Source organism: Camelus ferus, chromosome 3 (assembly GCF_009834535.1).
Source record: "Camelus ferus isolate YT-003-E chromosome 3, BCGSAC_Cfer_1.0, whole genome shotgun sequence".
Lineage (NCBI taxonomy): Eukaryota > Metazoa > Chordata > Mammalia > Artiodactyla > Camelidae > Camelus > Camelus ferus.
In genome coordinates, this window is record NC_045698.1 from 31513410 (window position 1) to 31536612 (window position 23203).

A 23203-nucleotide genomic window follows, 5' to 3' on the forward strand; every position below is an offset into this window, starting at 1 on the left:
GACCAGTCATTTTCAATCCTGCAAGTTAGATACGGAACAGAATAAACAACAGGAATCTAAATTTTACCACAATGCCATTTCTCAGAAATATCTTCTCCAGTGAGCCCCCAAAGAACAAGGTTGAACCTGAGTTTGTAACTTGTTTAAGAGACAAAGAAAATGAAGTCACTTCTGCTAAGGGGTGGGAAAAGGGCAAAAAGATTCGGAAGTATTGAAAGAGGTTTGAGGTCTGAATTCTTGCTTTGGGAATACAAAATTCCAGTTTCTAAGACTGGGGAAACAAACTTTGTTTGTTTTTACTTCATAAAATCACCCAATATTATCCCAAGATAGTTAACAAAATTTCAGCTGATGCAGAGGGCACAAAATTTTGCGTCCACCATGGAAAAGGTGTTTCATCTTCAACAATATGTTGTGATTTCAGCAGAGCAGAGAAATACCTCTAATAGCGGGTTTCATGGAGGATGGCAAAATATTTAAAAATCAGCAGTAATAACTAGAAAGTAAAGACAAGAGAAGGATATTACATGTGGTACTTGGTGCAGCACCATCCAGGCCCCACAGTACACAGCTGACTCCACGCGTGGCTGTACCTTATATGATCTGTGGTTAGTTTTAACTGGTGCTGAAGAGCCGTGGTAGGAGTAGACTGGGGCTACAATAAGTTCAGCACATAGTAAGTGCTCAATAAACATGCCTGCAGGTCTGAATGAACAGAAGGCAGAGAAAAGGAAGAATAGGGGGAAGAGGGAAGATGGAGTTTGGCAGTGGAAAAAAAGTGCTCACAAAGCCTAATTTTTATTCTTGTTGGGAAGTGACTACTGAAAACTCTTACAACGCTTTCTCAAGCAAATAGCTTGGGAAACAAGTCTTATGTCTATAAAATATGTTTTTTTACTATTCGATATACTTCTATACAAACACCACAGGAAGATAAAAGGTGAACCATTCGAGGTACTCAAGGTAACTATGTGAGTTAAAAGAAGACAGAGATATGTCCATTAAAATGACCAAACTGGTTCTTAGAGAGTTAATAATTTCACATGTAAAATGACGTAGAAGGATACCGTGTAGGAAACTGAAAATAAGTCAGGTTGCAGAGAAAATAAACGTTGTCAAACAAAAATAATAAAGCAAAGAGAATCTTTTCATCTATGTTTTTTGTTTCAACTATACAAATTTTTTCTCTTCATTGTTTTCTCACCTTTTATTTTAGAAAATACTTGAAAGTCTATTTTATAAACAATTAAATGTGTCTTTTTTAATATAAACAACTCTTTTTCTATGATACATCACATATTCAGGTGCACCATTGGAACTGCCTTGATTATATCACTGCGAAGATGATTTCACATTATTGTTACTGCTTGAAGGAATCCATTCATTTTTCTCTGTCTCTGTAGAACTTTTATCTCTATGTGAATACTTTCTGATTTAAACTGTAAATTCTAAAAAATATTTGACAGAAATAAGATGTCTTGAGACAGAAACTCATTTGCATTTAAAAACCCTTCGTCTTCCAGTGAAATTTGTTTGCTTTGAGGGTGTGTAGTTTAATAGAAACAATCAAGTGAGTCTAAAAGTTAAGCGAAACTTTTAAAAGCTCTTCCTCATCAATCACATTTTTATAGCACAGTTTTGCAGAGGGAACATATTTAGTTATGTTATTAATATCTCTCTATTAGTAAAACAAGACTTTTAAAGCTCGTCTATCAATCACAGGTCCTTATAGCACATTGTATTACATAAAACACACAGTAAAGCTATGAATATCTCTAATCTCCATCCAGATTCTTTATGGCAGTTGTTATAATGAGGTTTTCTTTTCAGCAATATGTTTGACCTGAGTTAGGAATATTGTCTATGTGCATTAAATTGAGGAATGCTCGCTCTCTAAGGGAATCAGATATGTGGTCCTGACCTTAATAATAATGTCTCCAAACTACTAAGCTTACTTCATAACTTAAAAAAAATACAATTATTTCTTTCCTAGAGCATCTTATCCTACCAGAAAGTATGGTCATGCTAGAAAACAAACAAAGTAACAAGCAAAAACATCAACAAAAAAATGAAAAGAATATATTTCAAAGAGGCCAACTTGAAAGAGCTACCAAACAAGGGTGTAACGATTTGGGTAACAAAATAAATAGTGTAACACTGGCTTAATTAACGCCAAAATATAAAATAACTATGAGGCTGTACTCACATAAATAAATGACTGAGTAAATTATAAAAAGTGAGAGAAAACAGACAACTCTATTCAAATTCCAAGTAAATCAACTTTTTTCTATTAAAAACAGCATGATGCAAAAATCAAACAAGAACAATGAAGAGCCCTGCATTTGATCTTAACTTTGACATAATGTCAGTTTATTTAACATATGAAAGTCTTTCTTTTTCAGCAGTCCTTCCCATTATTTTGCTGAAGTGCAACAGAATTACTCATGTTCATTTTTCGGTCGCAGTGTAGAGTTGTTTTTTTTTTTTTTTTTAACCTGTTACATAGATATAGTAAAGCACACAAATCGTAAGTGTTCACAAATCTTATATGAGATTTTCAAACACGTGAACCTATGTAACCACCCAGGTCCACATACGGAACATTTCTCAGGAGGCTTCAATTTTTTCCTTTCCAGCCAACCCCAGAGGCTTTGGCTGTGCTGATCGCCATCACTACAAGCAGTCTTACTTGTCCTTGAAATTCCTATAAATGGCATCGTGCAACACAGAGTTTTTGGTGTCTTGTTTCTTTCGCTCATTACGTCAGCATGATTCATCCATGTTGCTGTGTGGTGGCAGTTCTTTCTTTTTATGTTTCTGGCTGTATTTCATTTTATGACTATGTCCCAATTTATTTCTTCATTCTACTCTTCATGACATTTGGGTTGTTTCTAGTTTTAGGCTAATAAAATAAACCTTTCATAACCATTCTTGAAGTGCCTTATACACTGATTTCTCTTGAATATTGCCTTATGTTGGAATTGCTGGGTAATAGGATAAGTGTATATTTAACTTTGGTAGACATTGTCAAAAGTTTTCTAAAATGATAGCATTATTTTCTCATATACCAGCAATATATAAAGTTCTAGTTGTCTTACACTGGTGGCAAAATTTGATGTTATCATTCTTTTTAATTTTAGCCATTAATAGGTATGTAGAGATATCTTATTTAAAATTCTTTTTCATTGTGGTTTTATTTTACATTCCCCAATGATTAACATTGTTATGTACATATTCATAGGCTTATTGGTCAGATGAAGATCCTGGTTGGTGAAAAGTCCAGTCAATAGTTTTCCCTATTTTTTCTATTGTAGGAGTTCTTTCTATAGTCTTGACAGGAGCTCTTTGCTGAGATATGCATTGCAAGTATCTTCTCGCCATGTGTGACTTGCCTTTTCACTGGCTCTCAGTGGTATCTTTCATTGTTATTGTTTTGTTGGTAATTTGATTCCTAGTTTGTTTAACTTTACGACAATAAGAAAAAATGGGATTTGATATATTTAGATTGCTTCAAGAAGGATTCGTTTTAACCATGAATCTGTGCTTTGGAATCGTGCATACATTGAGACCCTGGGAACTTTTAAGCAATATCTTGTTTGTTATTACAACGCACAGCAATGTTTTAAGGCTCCTCCTAGCACTACAATTCTTTATCAATACCTCAAGTATCACTATGGAAAGTTCCATTTTGTGAAACATTCAGCTCTCCATTCTCCATGATTTTATTCTACACAGTATAGTTCTAAAAAGTTTTAAGCATGGTAGCTATAAATATAATTACCATCATTACAATAATGAATCATAGAGTAATCTTAACAAAACAGAGCTGCTGTTCCATTGCTAAACCCCTACATCCAACACACCCTGTATTTTTAGACTTTGCAGAGCACACAAGAGCTTCCTTCTAAGAACTTACATCAGACAGACATTCGGATGGCATCCAGATGTGCAGGCTTCTATGTATTAACTTGAGAAACAAGGAAATACATACAGTCAAATCTATATCGAATGACACTCTGTCACCTAGAATATCCTATAAAACAGTGCTGCTGAAGTCCTATTTTTTTTTTTTCCAATTCAGAGGTAGTTAGAATCAAAACAGAGTAATCGGATGTGTTAGGGATTTCTGTAAGGCCGGTAATTTTAAGAAAGAACACAGTAAAAATAGGAGACAATATTTATTAAATTCTTGCTGGTTCTACGTATTGCTCTAAGTGATTTACAAGTATTTATTTTATCGTCACAAAATCCTATGCCTTAGGTATCATTACTATTCCACCTTATAGAGGATATCGAGTAATACGCCAAGGCCCACTCACTCGCAGGGGGAGGAACTATGGTTTTTCGGGCAGCCCATCTCCCTAACTTAGGGTGTTGATGGATTCTAAGATGCTATCTTACCTTTACAAATACCTAGGATCACCATAAACCCTGGAGATTTTGATGTTAACTATTAATTTGTTCTTTCCAACTTTACACATTTTGAGAGCTTGACATGTAAGGCGGCAAACATGGCTGTTTTTATTTCCCCCACAGCAATTAATTTTAAAGATCTGAATCTGATGGTCTTTACATTGGCATCCATGCTCCAGGTTGCCAGGTTTTAAAACATGCTACCTCATACAATTAGGCTATCTGACTGGCACTGTAAATCAGTAAAATCTGAGATCTTTGAACTGCAAAGAAAGGGAGTGTAAAAGAAACGAGAAGGAGACCAGTATTTGCTGTGGTTGTTTGTGGGAGTGGGTATCTCTTGTGTTATAGGGGTCATTGTTGATGTGTGCCCTTTACTTCTTCCTTTTAAAGAAATGTTTCTGGCCATTTGTTTCTTCAGTGATATCTCCAGTTCTCCCTGAATAGCCCCCAAAGGAACATTGTAATTGAATTTGACAAGTTAAACGTGGCATGTGGAAAGAAAGAGAAAGGGAATAAGATTTATTAAGTGCACATAATAAGCAGGTACTTCACATAGTATATCTCATTTATTCCTGGAGGAGAACAAGCAAAGAATAAACTTGAATTTGGTTCTATTTTCCCAAATATACAAGCGAATGAAGACAGTGGAGCTTAGAGGGGGGAAATACATCGCCCAAGCCTCAGAGCTAGAATACGTCTAAAGAAACTAACCATTATGTTTGACTTCCAAACCATTGCTCGTTCAACTCCACCAAGGGGCCTCCCTATTACCTGGATCAAAATCACAAAAGCTTATTAGCAGTTAGAATTAACCTCACCCTTATATTCTGCAATTCCGCCTAAGCTTTGGGTTGAAAACAGTCACTTTTAGTATTTTATAACATTTTAAATCTAAAACTTTATCTATTTCAGGCAAATATCTATTGCTTTTTTACTTTGATGTACTTCTGAAATTATTTACATTTTTAACTAATTTGAATGCCACATTTTATGCAATATATATATTTTCAGGGCAGATTATTACACAGCAAGATATTTACTGTTGTGGAATTCTTCAAAAAACACAAGATTCTAGTTAAAAATACATAAAAAGGATCTTGCTTGTGTTTATTATATATGAACCAATTCCTATGAAAATACAGCTGCTTTAACAATAATTACCCCAAAATTATTTTGAAAACTAAGAAATATAATGGTTCTTTTATGTACTAATCTAATTTTATCTTCAATTGTCAACATTCGTTTACATGTCTGGTAAATAAGAAGCACTTTCTTTTCATCAGAAATTAGTGTAAAAGGTAAATTGGAAGAAAACAAATGAGATTTTAAAGGATAACTAAATGACTTGGAGTATACTGATAAATAAGCCTCCAAGTCAACATGAACTCATTTCCTCAAAGAACCCCATGACATAGACACAAATGATGAAGGCTGTGATGGGGAACTGGTGGCTGGATACGTACAGCAGTTAATACAAATCAAGCATTGTAAAGCTGGGGCCTGAAGATACTTGACAAGGGTATTAGGCTTCAGGTAGCTGCCCCGAACCTGTTGGAAGTTACACACAAACAGGTGTACACTGTCCCTGTGTCTTATGTGAGACAGATGGCAGTGCTCACAAGATTTCCAAAAGGGCCATTGTCAGCTAGAGGGTAAGTGCCATTGGTCTAAATGTAGTATAATGACTGTGATGATGACGATCGCTAATACTTACTGAATATTTTGTCTTTTCTCATTTAATGATAACAACCACCCCATGAAATAGTTATATTATTAACCCAGCAGTATAGATGAGCCAAATGAGTTTAAAAGAGATTGTCATTTCACAAAAATCACATAGCACGTGGGAAGTGAGCCCAATATTTAACAGCATTTAAACAGTTTGTTCCTAGTGTGACAACGTCTGACATGGTAGCCACTAGTGACATGGAGTTACTGACCACTAGACAAAAGGCAAGAGTGACTGAGAAAATAAATTTTTAATAGATTTAACTGTCACCATTTAAGCTTAAAGTTAAGAGCTGATAATTCAGCTATTGGAAAATGTTAAATTGTTTGGAAAAGCTTTGATAGGTGAATATGCATTTTCAACTGTAAATTTCATGAAATCTATAAACAGACCAAGGATTTTTATAAAAAAAAATTAGCATCCCAATTGAGATGTTCTGTAATTATTAAAAATATACCAGATTCTGAAGACTTAATACAAAAAATAATGTAAACCATCTCATTAATGATGTTTTTATATTGATTACATGTTGAAATTATATGTTGAATACACTTAGTTAACAAATTTATTATACTTAATTTCACATATTTCTTTTTATTTTTAAATGTGACTACTAGAAAATTTAAAATAAATATGTGATTCACACTACATTTCTACTGGACAGAGAACACTGCCATAGAACAAACATGATTTAATACGTAAGAGGACTGGCAAACAGAATTCAGCTCTAGATTTTTTTTAAAACCTTCATGTTAAATATGTTATTTACTGAAGAACCCAGCAAGAAAAACATAAAGAATAATTTTTTGACATTTATTTAAACTTTGAAGAGAGAGGTGAAACAGAATAAGAAACTTCCATAGAAGAGTAAAATGTGGTTTACTTTGACTCTTGGAAAGAATAAATTTAGATCCCAAGACTTCCATGAAGAGTAAATCAATATCTGAAAATTGCTAACCAAAGTTTCTTAAGAGACCTCACTGAAAAGCTCTACTAAGGAAGCCATCTGCAATCATACCTTCAAGACCACTACATGAAGTCTGTGGGCAATAAATAAAATAGCAACCATATCAGCGTCTAAGCAGTCCTTAGTGTCCTAGGAGAGGGCTCTTATGAAACGACTGCTGAAGGGTCCAACACAGGGCAGGGTGCATAGAAAATGCCCAGAGTGGGGTAAAGTCTGGGTTTGTTGGTATGCTGTAGGACTGTTCTGGGGAAATAACAGAACATATTCAAGATGAGTCTGTGGGACCTTACCCTTATCATGGCTCTCAAGTAGACAGCACTGATAAGAAAAAAAAAAAAAAAAGCTTCAGTGACCTACCAAAGACAGCAGTCTCCTCTCTGGATATATTTATGGCATTTTTTTCTAAAATACAGTTTACTAGGCTCCAGTCCAGATTCAGAGAATCTGAATCTAAATCTTCAGGGGATATGACTCAAAAGCTGTGCTTTTAATAACACACTCCGAGTCATAAGCAGTCAGATGTGGAAACCATGGTTCCTAAAATAAAGCAGTATCTGAAAGTTTATAGTTCAAGAAGCAAGATACATAATATAGGTACATATTTAGTATAAGATAACTGCAAAGAATAAAATAAACATGGCAGAATCTCCCCTGTGTGTGTGTGTGTGTGTGTGTGTGTGTGTATGTCTGTATATGGGTACAATCCCTAATTCCAAAACCGACTGGCTTGGTGACTGTAGTAAGTGACTCATACTCTTCAAATCTTAACCTTTTCACCTGTAAAACTGGGATAACACTAGCAACTCTATCATAGATAATTGTGATGATTAAATTAAATAACCAAGTAAAGCACTTAACAAAGTTCACTAAATGTTACCTATTATTAACCATTATAACTAACAGTTGTATTATAAAAGAATACCTGTTAAAATCAAATGAATGATAAAGACCATATATTCTATAAAATGTCAAAGAACGACTTCAAGGTAGTTTGTTAAGAAGATATTAGGTCATATTAAAAAAAAAAGTTAAGTGGGGAACCGGTTATTAAATATCAAAATCATAATGGGTGCAGGGATTCAGAAGATAAAAATGACAAGACAGTCTTAGTGAAATTTCCTTTTGGCTAAAGTCAATGAATAAAATATAGGATTCTTATAATAAAGCTGTCCTAATGGTATAGTAAATTTAGAAGGTGAATTGTAAATTACATATTCCATTTTTTTAAAGGAAACACATGGGGGAAATTTAAAAAATTTCTCTCAGCATTTCCAGCTGGCTTATACTGATCTGCTAGTTTGTCTTCTAAATTGCAAGATGGTTGACTGCATATGTAAGTAACTCAACCCATACAAATATCAATGTTTGAAAATGTTATAAACATTTATCCAAATATTGACTAACACGTTAGGTACCTGTTTCAATTTTGTAAACTCAAAGCATTTCCCCAGATTTCTGTGTCCCTATTAGGGAGGATTTATGATATACTGTTTCTCTAGTTGAGATAATGTGTCTTATTTTTCAAGAGAGTGTTTAACTCTATAACTCCTAAATAATTTGAATATAAAAATAATATAATAAAATTCAAAGATAAGAAATACTTACCTTTAATATTTATTGTGGGGAAGTTAATGGAGTTAGAGATAAGAAAATAAGGATTGATGAATTAATAGAGGGAGATTTGATCTTAGTTTACTGTAGTTTTCCATCTCATTAAAGAAGAGTAATCAATTTTTCTTACTAGCAAACAAATTGTATTTTTAAAAAACATCTTTAAAAACAAAATGAGTATACACATATCCCTTAAAATATGTAAAAGAAAAAAATCTCTATATTTTTTAACCGTAATGAAAGTAATTAATATATTTATATATTCTCTTAATATAATCTCTTATTCACTTTAATATAATTGTAATCATAATACACATTTAATATTTGTTTCTATTTTCCCTACTTTTAATAATATAAAATATTTACCATTTTGAGATATAGTCCTCATTGACATTCTTTTTAATGGCCACACAATATTCCACCTTGTGTTAATCATAGTTTATTAAGAAAAATCCAATAGAGATAGAGAGAAAAATTGTCTGCAGTGGCCTCTTAAATACTGGCAAACTTTAGCATTTTTCACGATTTCTTGTTTTGAAACTCAGCTATACCATCAATTGCTAGATGCACAGTATCTTCAAATTATGAGTTAAAAAGCAATCAGTCTAAAATCTTAGCATATACAAATGGCAAAGTATGATTAAGTGGCTTGAATGAAATCTGCCTGTTTGCAAAGGATAGCTCAGAACAAGCTGAATATTGAGAGACACAGATTCAACCATTTTAACGTTTTCTGTAGTTACAGTTCTCATAAGCATCTAATTTGGTTGTGAGATAATAAATCACATTTAAACTTCACAATATGAATGCACACGAAGTTTGAAATTAATTTGGTCTTAGCATAGTCCTACTGTTTTGCCTTCCTAGAACAGAGGAACATATTACTCAGTTAGGGTACCATGCAGGAATTCAGCAGATGACATAAAGTTCTCTCAGCATTCACTTAAATTTGCTTATATAGGAAAGAAAATGATGTAGAAGCAGACCAAAAAAACCCTAAATCAAAAAACTGTGTATTGACAACAACAGTGTTCATCAGAGGTTTCATATCTCTGCCCGGTTCCGGAACCCCAGGCTGAAGCTCAGTTAGGATTTGTGTAAACACCAGCAGAGCACAGCTCCAGTGGCCGGCAAGCGGTAAGCAAGGTGTCAGAGTCATCTGCAGAATAGGAGGTAAGCCTACTTGACGGGAGAAACAGATTAATCTGGACTGTCAAATACAGCAAATACATCAGACAGCTAAACTAAAAAATTTTGCTAAAACAGGACCAGCAGATAGTATGTTGAATTAGAACATTTAACTCTGAGAGGTGATTTGGAGAACTTGACAAAAACCTTTATTTGACATTTTACAATATAATCCACATAAATTCCTTTTCTTCATCAACAGGTCAGCAATGGAAATAATCCCTACATAATAGTATGTGCACATGTTACAAAGGACATGAGGAAATCAGGCCACACCCTAAAACCAGGCAGGAATTCTAAGATGCATTACACATTCATTTACTTGCCACTTTAACTAGATTTGTATGGAGCATTGCATGTGTTGGCAGGCACGTGTAACACCTCTAAATTCATATTTTGAAGCCCTAACTCCTAGTACCTGAGAATGTGCCTATATTTGGAGACAGGACCTTTAAAGAGGGGATGAAGTTAAAATGAAGCTGTTAGAATGGGCCCTAATCCAGTCTGACCGCTATCCTTATACGAAGAGGAAACTGGATACACAAAGAGAAAAGTGGTCTTCTGCTAGCCAGCGAGAGAGGCCTCAGAAGAATCTAAACTGGCCGACACCTTGATCTTGGACTTCCAACCTCCAGGAATGTGAGAAAATAAATTTCTGTTGTTTAAGCCACGGTGGTATTTCGTGACCGCAGCCTGGCAAACTAATACAGCGACTTAGGCTGTGGCAGGTAGGATGAAGCTGCCCCCTTCTGGGTATCTGCCAAGACATGATGGTAATGGGAGCTGATGGGAGCAACTTAGCTTAGTGGTGGGAGTAATATTTATGATCCAGATACAGCTGGGATCCCTCTGAGGAGGTGTGGGACACAACTCACACACTTAAAACTGCCGAGCTCCTGTCTCGAGTGACATAAATTCAAAAAAATTTTTTTACTTATGTGAAAAAAGGATTTTCTTTATTTTTGTATCGAGTGTGAAGCATCACAGGCATTCAGGTGACAAGAGTCACGGGCAGATGGAAATGGCTCTGGAGAGCAGGACTAGATACAGAACTGAGTGCCAATTTATAAGATTCATTTTTTAGATTTGTATAAAACATATACAACGATATTCATAGTTTTAACCGTTCTCAAGTATACGACTCACAAGTCTAGTCACAATGTTGTGTAACCATCACTACTATCCATACCTAAAACGTTTGCATCAGTCTCAACATAAGTTCTGTAACCTTTAAACTCTTAACTCCCCCTTTCTCCCTCCTCTCAATCCCTGATAACTTCTATTCTATGTTCTGTTGCTATGAATTTGCCTATTCTAGGGGCCTCATAAGTGGAATTACACAATATTAGCATAGGACCAATTTTTGAAGTCCTAGAAATAAGCACTGACACCCAGGGAAATACTGAAGGGGGGTGGGGGGAAGTAGCAAAGCGCCATTAGGAGAAATCAGGGAAAAGGCCCAGTAACCTGGCTCCTGCTCAGTGACACAAACCATCCTCCCCATGCCACTGATGACACTGCCAGGTGCCCGATTCCCTTTTATTCACATCGTCCCCGACACTCATGAAATCTTGTCTTTTGATAACAGCCATTCTAACAGGTGTGGAGTGCTATCTCATTGCGGTTTTGATTTCCGTTTCTCTAATATTACTGATGCTGAGCACCTTTCCATATACACCTGCTGGACATCTGAACATCTTCTTTGGTCCTTTGCCCACTTTTTAATCAGACTATTTGTTTCCTTGCTATTGAGTTGTATGAGTTCCTTATATACTTGGAATATTAACCCTTTATCAGATGTGTGGGTTGCAAAGATTTTTCTCCCATTCCATAGGTTGTCTTTTCTTGTGTTGATGGTTTCTTTTGTTGTGCACAAGCTTTTTAGTTTGATGTAGTATCACCTTTTACTTTTGATTTTATTGCTTGTGCTTTAAGTATCAGATCCAAAAAAAAAAAAATCATTACAGCAAGACCCATGTCAAGAAGTTTTTTTCGTATGTTTTCTTCTAAGAGTTTTATGATCACAGGTCCATACAGTTTCAATCTTTAATCCATTTTGAATTTCAATGTAGTCTGCTTTTCTCTGGCAATTAACCATATGTGACTTCCTACATTCCTTGTATTTTTAGTAACGTATTTTAACTTTTCCTTTATAGTTTTTCTTAAAAGTATTTTTGTCTTGTCTCTACAAGCATATAGTAAGCACTGTGAGACTGAAAACCACGTTTTACAATTTACCTTCCCATCACGCCAGGGTCAATACCTTGCACACATTAAGAAATCATTAACTGTTTTTGTCTGTTTGTTTTCTAGAAACTAGAGATGAAGGCAAAAAGCTCCAGGCCAAAAGAGAGAAGATAACCCAACTTCTTTGCTTGGTAATGTGACCAAGACCAGGCCACTTACATAAATTTTCTAGCCTTTGGTTACTGTGTCTCTTACAAAAGTATCTGATAATTTAGAAGATCACACAATAGCTTTACAATACTGTGATTCCAGTCTATTTTAATTAATCTTAACTAAACACATTTTCAGAAGGCATTTAAAAAAAATCAAGTATATACTTTGAAAAAATGATTCTGAATCACACTAAATAAATACTCATGCAAATTATGGTTTCTTCCCTAACAGTCTATTCGACAAATTAAAGGTCAGAAGGACCTCAGCCCAATTCATGTTCTGTGAAAATGAAATATACTGACGTCCTATATTCTCCTGGAACACATGATCTGTACCTATTTTCAGCCCACGGCTCTTCACACTCCATTGTTTAAAAATAGATCAGTTCTGAACTTTGGAGACAGACTTAGAAGGGCACTAACCTCTTTCTCGACTGTTAAGTTTGCCACTTTGCTCTAATCAAATCAGTATAAATCCGATCATGTTAAAAATAGACCTTACTTTGTACACATTCCAACAGGCTCTCATAAGCACAAGGGGATGGTTCACTGAATTTTTCTAATTAGTTTTTAGTTTTAAAGATACTGCCTGCTTTTACTAAAGCGTCATCAGTCTCTGATCCTAACATTTCAATGCCAAGTTTGGAGGCTAAGACACTGTCTCCAGAAGGCTGGCTGTTAAAATGGAGGAAGAGCCTATTAGCAGATTGCATGAATAAATTCAGAAAGAAATGAGACATATGAGAAGGCTGGACTCGGTGTCCCTCCGGTGTACGGCCTAACACCCTCTGAATGACCCTCTCACAGCACTTATACACAGTTGTAATTGCTGATTTAAATTTCCGACTCTCACTTAGCTGTAAGAGCCATGAGGGCTGGGACATATTCTATTCTGCATTGAGTCATAGCAGTACCAAGACTTAAATTGCACTGGCTACTTACTGTGTGCCAGGCACTTTTCCAACTTTTTATATTTTTTGCTCATTCAATCTTATAACAATGCTGTGAGGTAGTTACCGTCCTCATTCATATTTAAAAATGTGGAAAGTAGAAAAGCATACAAGTTACAAAGTAGCCCAAAGTTGTGCACAGTAAGTCGTGGAGCTGGATTTAAAAGAGGCTGGTGGAACCAGGGCTTTGCCCTTAACCACCATAGTAGGTTTTCACCCAGGACTTGATATATAACTGAAGGTATACCCAGAACTATTAGTGGCACTGAGACTACCATAAAGCGGATTTAAACTATTCAAAACACTGAAACTGAATAGTTCTGAGCAGCCAGGGAGAAAAGGAGCGTATCATACATGGATGGAGGGAGAGGAAAGAGGAGAGCTCTTCAGAGAAAGCTGGGACAGGTACCAACTGGGAGGAGAGGAAGTTCCTAGAGATCACTGAAGTCCAGCTTTGCAGTCTCAGAATTTTAACTAGACACAGCCACAGAGCAACTGGAGAGTGAAGATTGCAGACGATGGATGATGAATGCATCACAAAACAGTGGCTCTAACATAAAATTCCAAGCTTCTGAGTACCATCTTAAGTATTTTTCTTAGAAAACTGTAGTTGTTCCTTTACTTCCTGGCCCATGTATTTTAGTTCACAGCGAAACAAAGATAATTTTTTATGATGACTTTACAATCTCTTCCCAGACTGCTGACAATGCAGTAGAGTCAGTATTCAGGTCACATGGTCTAGACTGAGGATGAAGAATACACTGATTTATCTGCCCCTCTGAATCTTCTACACCTGGAGGTGGCTCACTACTGAGGTTTGGACAAGGAATCCAGCAACTTTTATTTTGTTAGCCACTGACAATATTCTAGGCAAAACTGGCATAGCAATCTAAGAAAAGAAGTACTTATTTCTATCTATTCCATGGATTTATTAGATTACAGACACTGTACAAAACACTTCTATACCTTTGATAATGGTACTCTGTTGGAATATTCCCCCACTACCAGGTGGACTCTGCAATAAACCATTAATGTGTGTAAATCTCGAGAAAGTTAAAAAGGAAACAAAAACAACCACATTCAAGACAGAAACTTCTGGCTTATGATGCAGATATCAAAACAAAATCACAGAGGAATCTGAAAAGGCCAACATCCTTTTGTTATATACTAGAGACAAGATACTCCATAGCATCATCTAAAGTGGTACTGAGGAAGCTGCCTGGCCACAGAACCTCGTAGTTCTGGGCATCACTTTTCTTATTAGTGCCACCACCTCTGACTTGTCTATAAAACGCTCTCTCCAAGCTCTAAGAATCAATGATTCTTTGAGATGGTTTGCCAAGTGTGAGATCCTTATTAATTTGCCTTTTCTCATTTATCCAGTAAGTAATTATTTAATATGAACTATCTAGGGGCTGAAGCAATGGTGAAAAATCAAGAAAGACAAAGTCCTTGCTTTCTTGGATCCTGAGTTCCTATAGAAGAGTGGACAGTTAAGTAAAAAGAGACGACAAGACAAAAGAGTGATGTGTATACAACAAAAAGGCTGATGTGATGGAGAATGACTGTGAGGGAATTAATTTAGATGAGGAGGTAACATCCAGGAGACCTGAACAGTAAGAATGGGCCAGGTGTTTGTTGAAGGCATTTCAGCACTTTGTTTCCAGTGTATGAAAAAGATAAATCACCTAATTTCTGCACAGAAATGGAAGTAGAAGAACGCTCTCAATAAAGTAGTGCTTTCAAAATATCCACTAGCTGAATTAATTTGCATATGCATGATATGAGTTTTTTGTAAGAGTCTTCAAAGGTCACACAAATGAAATTTTCTGCCATTTTACATCTTAGAGATCCTTCAGATATAAAAACATTCCAACACACTGGAAAGAAAGACTGGAGAATAAAATGAATATAACATAATATAGACTTAATTGATTATGAGTGTACAATAATTTTTACATTCATAAATATTGCATTTTACTTTCTTTATTTTTAAGCCATAGGTTTTTTTGTATAAGTTTCTGAGAATTTGAAGTTTGACCTGTCCTTCACTTTTATACATTCCTGAGTACCCAGACTTGGGTTAGCAGAAATCACTGCTCTTAAGTATACATTAGCATCTCAAATTATGCAAAATACTTTCATAAAAATGAGCCTTCTGGACAATGAAGCATTTTAAGCTAAAAGTCTTGTTAAAATATCAGATGGTTGCTGACTTAAAATTGAATATACGATTAACAATTATACATGGTGTATGTGTATACAAAGCACATATTTTAACCTTTTATTACAAAATACATATCAAGAAATCTAGCTTTCTCTTTTTAAATATCCTAGTTTCATTCATTTGACATTCATTTTATCAATCATTCAATGTCTTTTATGCGCTGGGCACTTTTCTAGACACTAGAGGCAAAACAGGGACCAAAATACACCTTTGCATAAGTTAATGCCTTATTTTCTAAGTTGGAATACAGCTTTGGAAAGGTGGAATGATATATTTTACTATTTTTAAGTAATGTATTTTACTACTTATAAAATATTTCTTGTGATCTACCACTCTCACCTGAACAGGGCAGGTACGTAATATTCCAATTTAATAGCGAACAGGACATATTTCCATTGTTCTTATTCAACATTCTGCATCGGGCATGTCTGGTCTTTCTAGATCCAGGTTTTATTTAAATGATGACTTCTGTTAGCCCTCTGCCAATGTGTCTCCTTACTGTCCTATTCTACTCTTTCTGCTTTCCTTCTAATAAAGTCTTAACTCGACGTCACATTAAATTTAGGCTTTCGTGTGATTCTGATGCTAGAAGAGCAAAAGCTGACGAGCAGATGAACTCATGGAGAACATTGTTTCTTTCACCTTTTTAAGGTGTTAAGTGTTTGAGCATTTCATGCTTCTACTTCTAGGATCTCTAATTTTATTAAGTATCCATGATTCTTACCCTGCTTTTCATTCATGATTCTGTTGAAGACCATTCACTCAGTAAATATTTAATGAGTTCCTACCACATACTAATCACTAGAGATCCAGAGATATTATGACACAGTCTTTATCCTCAAGAAGCTCATAGGCTTGAAAGAGACAAACAATAATCTGACAAGTGATAAATACAGTGATAGGGAGAGAATAGGAGGGAAACTTTTTGAAGAAGGTCATGTCCGGTAAGAGTGTCTGATGGTAAGTTGAAGGTAAGCTGAGTAGAGGGGAGTGAAGACAGAGGGGAGCATGAAGAAAGGCAAAGAGGCAATCAACAACATTTCCCCCCAGGAAATTATCAACAATTCCCTGTCAATGAAGCATGAATGTAGAGAAATGAGGATGCAGGCAGGCCATGCAGCATCTCCTGTGCTATGTTAAGCAGTTTGGACTTTTTCTTGCAGGGGATAGGAGGTTATGGTTAGGTTCTAAGAAGAAAGTAACATTAAATTTGTGTTTTACATCAATCAATACGGTAGCCATGAGATGGCATGCATTTGAGCTAATTGAGATCAAAGGTAGGGATAAAAAATGGTGAGTGCACTTGAGAAGTTGAGGTAAAAGATGCTGAGACACTGAACTATATAGCATTTGAAAATATAAGGAAAAATTTTTTTTCTAACTCAATGATAGAGTAGTTGTAGGAACTGAGAAAACTGAACGTATGTCTTTAAGGGGGCAAAAATACAAAGCGGAAATTTTTTCCACTGAAAATCAGAGTAAATTAAAGTGTGGCAAGATAAAGTAGTAAATAGCACACACATTATTAAGAAAATTTTCTTCTTATTCTGATTTTACACTACTTTGAGCATTTTTAGCATCGAGAGGAATGCTTCCCATGTAAGCAGGCAGCTACTTAGGGTCTATTTTTCTGCTCACTTCCTCTGTCAGCTTTCTGTATTCCCTCAATGACATTTTAAGCTGGAATCCTTCCTTCTCCCTGCTTCTTTGAAATAAACTCTTAGTTTTATTGTATCCTCGTGTCTATTGACGTGACCTTAATCCCTGATCCTGTCTTTTCCATTACCTTTGCCTGTCCTCACCAGCCTTTGAACCCCACCTGGCCACTGAGAACACAACCTGGTTCAGGTATCTTGAGCTTCTGCCTCTTAGTGAAAGGGATTTGGATTGAAAGCAAAATCTGTGATTCAACAATGAGATAAAGCAGAGCATACTGATAGATTTTATTAATGACATATTATTCTTTTCATATGCAAAAGTTTGCATTATACTTCTCAAGGCAAAAAAGATTTGTACATTCATATTTGATTGAGGACTCTGTAGAGAAAACAAGCTAATCAATAGCAGATATTTACTGCTGAATGGATGCAGACACTTAGGAATGGTTGTAAATGGTAAAGATGTTGGTTGGAATGAAAATATTTATTGAGAATTTGATATATGCAACATGTACTAGGAATTTCAAGACAAATTTATAGACTAAATGACTTTTGCTCTTAAAGAACTTTTAAGGCAAAAGTGGAGAAAACAAATGTGAAGAAATGGTGATAACGGACAGAATGGATAAGTAGCACAGGAGAGCAACAGACTCAGTGCACTGGGAGGTCAGAGTAAGGAGGGACCAGATCTGACCTGGAAAATCAAAGAAGGTATAAATAAAGAAATACTATTTGAACTAGATTTGCCAGTAGATGAAAACATATCTGGAAAACATATGATGCAAGTGGAGAAATTAGAATTGATTTTCGCAAAATAGTTGTACAGTTTGGCTGTAGGCCACTTTGGAACATGTAGGACAGCAGGGGAAGGTAAAGCTGGAGATTTAGTCAGGATCAGGGCCTGGAAGGGACAGAGTATGAGCCTCAGGAGGCTATATTTGATTTAATTTGTAATGTAAAGACTGAAATTTTCTGAGCAGAGACATGACTAGCTCATACACATAAAAGAAGATTAATCTGGCATCATTGCTTTAAATGGTAGTTAGAGAAAACAGACCAAAGGCTGGAAGGCAGACTAAGGGGACAGTGCCAATAGTCCATGTGTCAGGAATAAGTTTAGAGTTATGTCTTGGGAAAAGAAACAGGGGATAGGAGGGAGATGTATTGTCACAGTGAATTGACAGTATTTGGTGATTGGGTAGATGTGCAGAACAGAGAACGATTTTTTAAAAAGGCTAAAACTTTACATTCCAAATGACTTGAGAGAATAGCTAAAACATTTACAGAGAGAGACTTCAAAAGACGAATGGTTTAGTGATAGAAGATAATGACTTCAGTACACAGTTTATTATATACACAGGGTAAGGGGAGATCATGTAGCTTTTAAGAAAACAGAGCTGATGGCAAGAAGTTGGAGCTCAAATTTACAGAACTGAAGATAAGATGAACTAAATAAAAAAGAATAATACAGACATGCAAAACAATAAATAAATAAGTAAAGACAATGGCTCAGGGATGGTCCAGTTTTAAAGAAGTCCCCAATAGTGATTCAGGATATGTATTTTATTAAGAGTTTAGAAGTACCACCAATGGCACAAAGACAAAGGATTTGATGACATTATTAATGGTCATTGATAATTTCCAAGGAAACAATTTTAGTAACGTGGAGACTGAACTACAACGCAATAATTATAGAGCAATCTTTTGAGAAGGCTGGCAGTAAAAGAAAGGAGAGAGAGCAAAACAGTGTAAGAAACACGAACAATCAAGAGACTGTTCTTTTAACCTAGGGGTGGCCTGAACATTCCACCGGGCGGAGGGAAGACGTCCAGCGAGGGATGGAAAGGAGACGTAAGGCAAAGAGGTGGTTATTGATGTTGCAAAGTGTTTTAATGAGGTAACAGGAAACGAACTACTCACAACAGGTCAGGTCAGTGTGTAAACGGGGAGAACAAACAGAGGACGGAAGTAAAAATCAAAAAGAAGTTAAAGATACAGTTATGTGAGCATGAGGTGATAGAGTGGGAGACTGGGAAGATATGGACAATGAGGGCACAAGAAGGAATCTTGTAACTAGGGACACAGAAAATAAAACAGTATCCTGAGAATCACAAGAGGACCCAATTGTCCAGTCTTGTTAACATAAATGCCTGTAAATGGGAGAACATAAGAGAGAATAAGGGCAAAAAAGATGTTTTAATGTTAAGTTTTAATTTTTCTTTCGAGTAGTGCCAAAACATAAACATGACGATTTCCCAGGGAAAGAGAAAATAAACCGTGATCATGCACAGTGGAGACTGAGGGTCATAAATCTTACCTCTCTCAGAGGATCATTGAGTTCACTGAGAATATTTTCCTCATCAAAGATTTTGCCTTGGTATCTGTGTTCATAGTAATCATGTATCTTCTGACGCATATCAGCTGGTAACTTATGGAATGACATGTATTGCTCCACTTGCTTATACTGTAAGGAAAGGAAAAAAGGAAATTAGGAAATTAGGAAACACTGTTAGGCTTCATGAGGAATCATGATGCTACTTGGTCGTGCTATATTCAATAACATTTGAATAACAGTCGCAAAAAGAAGAAATCCTTTAAGGAGAAGGAACTAATGTACTTATTTTTAAGTTACTTATAATGTAACTTATTTTTCCTCACAGTAGTAATGCAACTACTCTGTATCACAAACTGTAGAAAGAACTTGTTTTGGTAAACACCTTCTGAAAGGAACTGTGACGTTATGGAAAAGAAGGATGAAAGGAGTACAGAGTGAATTTATAGGTATAGACCCAGAAAAGCCAGCGATGGGGCAAGGAAAAAAATGTGATGGCATTGTCTTTGGATTTTTTTTCTTTTTGTAGCTATGTTCTAAAGGTATGAAGTTGATGTTTTGCTCTTTATTTGGAGAAAGAATCTCAAAACTATGGATAGTAGCACAAAAGCCTCTACCTTAGATCTTACATCAAAAGATCAGACCCAACTAAAACTTGAATCTGGAGGCAGAAAGCTTGGCAACCGTTTGCAAGTCATAGATACTCAAGCAACACTGAAGTTCTATAAATTAAGAGAAAATGTCAGGCTTCCATTTAGGACTTAGAAAAATACCAGATGAAACTAGATCCACATAATTTTATAGCTGAAACTTGACTTAGACATTAAAGTTCATTTAAACAAGCAGTTCTTAAATTTGATGGCTGATAAAATTTGGGATGAGGTTGTCTTTTGCGAATGCAAGTTTGCAGGCTTAACTCCAGATACTGATCCCGTTGAGGTATCTGCCTTTGTAAATGTATACATGTACTCTTGTACATACACATACACACTTAAAAAAATCCCTGCAAATCGAACCGAAACACAGAAGCATGGACATTACTTGGGAGCTTACTAGAACAGAATTAACAGGCTTTACCTCAGACCTATGAAATCAGTAACTGCATTTTAGAAAGATTCCCCAGATGACTCGTATACATTTAAGTCTGAGAAACAGTCCCTTGATGTTTCAAATGAAGGAGTCATGGGATCACATTTTGAAAAATTTAGTTACAGCCCCCAAAATGAGTTTCATCGCACAGATGATAAAATTGAGTACAAATAAAAAAGTAGGTAATAAAACTGGATGAAGATAATGGAATAAAATTCTTTTCTTAAACACAACACAATTAATGTATTATCTGTGAAATTTTTTTCTCAAATCTTTTCCTGATAACAGAGCTCAGACTAGAAAATCTAGGTGACCAGACTCCTTTCTTGCCCACAATTATTGTAATTGTAATTGGCAATTGATAATATACAGCTAATGAGAAACAGCATCCACTGTATTGTATTTCTTCAATTTTTTTGTGCATACTTTCCTTACACATAACATTCATATTTTTGGACATTCCCTTTTAGAGATTTGTATTCTCAAAGGAAATACAACTTTGTCATCAGATTCCTTTATTTGGTCACCAGACTGTTCCCTAAAGTATTTAAAGCCTGCAGACATACATATATATATGTATGTATATATATACATACACATATCTCTCTGAAGCCACTTGATTACGACTTAGGCATTCTAAATTTAGACACCAATGCTGTCACTGTCATTGTGTGTAAGTGGCTTCTAGTATGTACTTGAGAAGGACTGGGTTAATTTTTCCTGAGAGGGTCAGAATCTGTAATTCTTCTAACCTTGGATGCCCACCCCTGAAGCCCTGGGATTCAGCCTGCTCAAGCCTTCCTGCAGCTGATCTATAGAGAAGATACTTCAGTGGCCTTTTCTACAAGATTGCTGTGTAGAATAAAGTTGATTTGCAGCTGGACTGCAAAGAAAACCAGTCTAGTTACTTTTCCTCACAGAAATCAGTAAATCCCTTTCAACTTTACTTTACCAATCTATAGTATGAGAGTGTTGCACCAAAGATCTTCCTTGCTTCTTCAGACAAAAGTTCTGTGAAAATTTCTTGTCATTTACTGAGTTCATTTGATTGTTGAGCCTATCTTACATTTTTTAAACATCCATTTACTCATAGTAATTATTGATTTGACAAGCTTTAGTGGATTGCTGTGTGCCAATGGGTCTCAAGGTATGATTACCAAACCATCAGTGTCACCTGGGAACTTGCTAGAAATGCACATTCGTAGGTAGTCTCCACCCCAGACCTACTGAATCAGAAACTCCAAATTAGAAACTCTGGCAGTCTGTTTTAACAGGTCCTCCAGACGCTAAAATATAGAACCATTTCTATATGCCAAGTACTGTGTTATCTCAGGACATACGGAAGTACATTTGAGTGAGTAGGAAAGAAAAGAAATTCAGTTTCTGACAAGCTAAGTTTAAGAAGCTCATGGTGCATCCTAATGCCTGTATTTAGGTCAGAAGAGAAAATATACACATAGTCACTGGCTAAGGGATCACTAAGGTTGTGTCAAATGGAGAGATAAAAAGAAAAAGTGGAATCTATATTTTAAAAGTGGTTGAGTCATAGAGGTTGAGAAAGTGAAGGGAACTCACATTAGCCAGCAAGATGTGAGAGCAAAACCAGAAAAACCTGGTTATCAGAATCCAAAGAAGGATAAAGTTTGAAAACGGTGGTGGCACTGAAAAGGAGTACATTCTAAGAACAGAGGTATCGGACCATGGTCAGTGAATTTGCGAATTACGTAGTAATCTCTGTTATAACACAACACTTACTGAAAACAGGAGCCATTTCTTTTTATTTGTTTCCCTCATACATAACAAGACTTGCAAGAATGAATAAAAATATCACCTTTGTGTGATGTGAAGAAATAAAGATATCAAATACATTTTTGAAGAAGACACCTTGTGGTAGGTGGATAATGAAATAAACCAGATGTTAGAAGTTATGCATAAGCTGGCAGAGTAAAAAATCATAAAATGGCAGTTTCTGTTAATTTTAGTAAATACTACATGCAAAAGATGACTTGATACTTTGAATATCACTGATGAATAGATTTTTGAAAAGCAAAGGTGCAAATACAATTCTTTCTTGAATATATAAAATCAAAAGTTCATCTCATCAGATTTAGAAGACTATGAAACAATTTACCATTTAAAATTCTAATGTACTTTGGTGTTTTAAATGTTCTATGCAATTAACATAATGTATATATAAATAATGCATGCACATGATATTGTAGGGCTTCAGAACAGGCCTCCCCAAGATGTGTCACTTTGGCACGTGGATCATGTTGCGTTAAAGGCAGGGCAGGCCCTGTGGGCTCAAGAGAAACTACTGCTCCTCCCTTAACCACCTAGAATGATGTAAATTGGGGATTTTTTTCCCAGAAAAAGAGTTATCACAAGAGATAAATTTTATTTAAGTGGCCCCATCTGTATGGCAAGCCAAAGATCTAATTGCTTAGTTTGTCTGTATCACTAGGCATCTTGGGAAGCACTGAATTACTGTACAACAGTGGGCTTTATGACAGCTCAGGGCATCTTTTATAATGTAACCCATACCCACAGCAGACTCAGCCTGTGGACTGTGTGCATGTCACTTAACTGTCATTTCATCACTTTTTAAAGTTTTTTTTTTCTTGCATAAAGTTTTTA

At 35.7% G+C, this 23203-nt stretch overlaps 1 protein-coding gene across 1 annotated transcript in view; it reads right to left on the reverse strand.

Moving 5' to 3' along the window:
• Positions 1 to 23203, reverse strand: part of HCN1 (hyperpolarization activated cyclic nucleotide gated potassium channel 1) — a 325260-nt gene that overhangs the window by 38707 nt on the left and 263350 nt on the right. The window contains exon 5 of the mRNA XM_032471845.1: positions 19463 to 19609. Coding sequence (XP_032327736.1) covers positions 19463 to 19609 — 147 coding nt within the window. The remainder of the gene's footprint in view (positions 1 to 19462; positions 19610 to 23203) is intronic.